Source organism: Arachis ipaensis, chromosome B06 (assembly GCF_000816755.2).
Source record: "Arachis ipaensis cultivar K30076 chromosome B06, Araip1.1, whole genome shotgun sequence".
In the NCBI taxonomy this organism is placed as follows: domain Eukaryota; kingdom Viridiplantae; phylum Streptophyta; class Magnoliopsida; order Fabales; family Fabaceae; genus Arachis; species Arachis ipaensis.
Window position 1 is genome coordinate 20084766 of NC_029790.2, and position 1882 is coordinate 20086647.

The window sequence follows — 1882 nt, forward strand, 5'->3', positions numbered from 1 at the left end:
TTAATTTCATAAAAACTCATTTAAATTATTAGATATAAAATGAAGCACACGCTCAGGCATTTAATCTTCTATAAATAAGAAAATGAATAAAATAAATATATACACATACCCGAGAAATAACTCCAAGAACCCCTAAAGAAACTCTGACAGCATTGAGGTGTTGATTATCATCATCAGATTCAGTAAGGACCCGAACCTTAGCATAGCCATCTTCAGGTCCTGAGGGGCTAACTATTCGAATCTCCGTGGCATACTCATGAACCGCGCTTCCCTTATCCCACAAGGTGCTTCCATGGGCTCCGGTTGCCATGAGTCCGCCAATGGTAATACCCCACCAATAGGGAGTGTAGGGCAAGGCAAGTCCAGCCTCCGCAGCCTCGGCGATGATCTGCCGGAGCGTGACGCCGCTCTCCACCGTGATGGTCCTGGCCTCTGCATCGACCCTGAGTACCTTATTGAGATTGTTGGTGCTTATGAGCAAGCCGTCTTTGCCGTCCGGGCATGCCAGCTTGGGGATGCTGTGGGAGTAGCGGGTGGCGGCTTTCATCTTTCTGTTGTTCTTGGTGGCCGTGGCCACTATGGATATGAGCTCTTCCTCCGTGCCTGGGTACTTCACCTCTCCTGCTTCGCATATGCTTCTGTCAGGGAATATGCCAATGGAGTTGGTTATGGTGCAGTTTGTGTTCTTTGATGTGCACTTCACTGGATCCTCTGGAGGACTTGATATTACTCCATTATTCATACATAGGATCGTTATTACTAAGATGATAACGTGACTGGATTTCATCTTTCTAAAGTACAGCATTCTATCTTGTATTTTGTGATAATGTTAGTTATAGCTAGATTATTATTGCTGAACTCTGATTATCTCCATTTATGTGTTGTGCATGTATATATTTATAGGGGGAGAGGTGTCGTCCTTCGTTGTTGGTTTAATGAGTTGGAGGGGTGATGATGATTGATGAGCATAGACAATTATTACCCGTATAAGCCTTTGTACTAATACGGAGAGAAATGGAACCTATGAACCAAAGACTATATTATTTTTTGAAGGGTCGTGAAAACATCTAAAATTAATTAAAAAGAAATATTTAAAATTTAAGAAAAAATATTTAAAATTAAATAAAAATAAACATCTAAAATTTAATAAAAAAGAGATATCTAAAAGGATTATGCTACAAATCCATGTATTTTTTCATGCATATTTTGTTCAAATACGTCCAACACCAACAAAAACTATTCTCATTAAAAGCACGTCATTACACGCACTTTATTTTCTTCTCCTTCCCGCGCTTCTTCTTCTTCTCTCATGTGCTTCTTCTTTCAAATACACGCATACGTCATATTCTTCTTTCAAATTCACGTATACCTCCTCCTCTTCCTCTTCCTCCTCCTCCTCCTCCCAGGGACGGACTTACGGGGGCGAGTGGAGGCCTCGGCCCCCAACTTTTTTAAAAAAATTTAATAGTAATAAGTTATTAAGTATGATTTAATTTTTTAAAAATTTATTTAATATTTAGTCTAATATAAATAAAAGTCCAGTCTAACTTAAATATTAATGATTTCTAATATTTAAAAAGTAAGTAACAATATTAAAAAAATAAAAAGATATTATTACTAATATTTTTTCATTAAATAAAATTTTTTAAATCCCATAAAGTAGATTTTTCTTCTTATGAGCGTCCTTTTTGATTCATTTGGTATTAATTTTCTCTATTTCAACTACTGAGAGTTCTTTTTCAGCTATGAATATTGTGAAGAATAATCCAGAAACAAAATAAAAGATAAATTTCTTGCTAATTATCTTTTAATTATATTGAAAAGAAAATTGCTGAAAAATTTAACACAAATTCTATTATCGATGAATTTTACGAAACGAAGA

General features: G+C 35.9%; 1 protein-coding gene across 1 annotated transcript in view; it reads right to left on the reverse strand.

Annotated features, from left to right (window-relative positions):
• LOC107648068 (probable L-gulonolactone oxidase 6) overlaps nt 1-931 on the reverse strand; it is a 6406-nt gene extending 5475 nt beyond the window's left edge. The window contains exon 1 of the mRNA XM_016352085.2: nt 110-931. Within this exon, the coding sequence (XP_016207571.1) occupies nt 110-805 (696 nt within the window). The 5' untranslated portion in view covers nt 806-931. The remainder of the gene's footprint in view (nt 1-109) is intronic.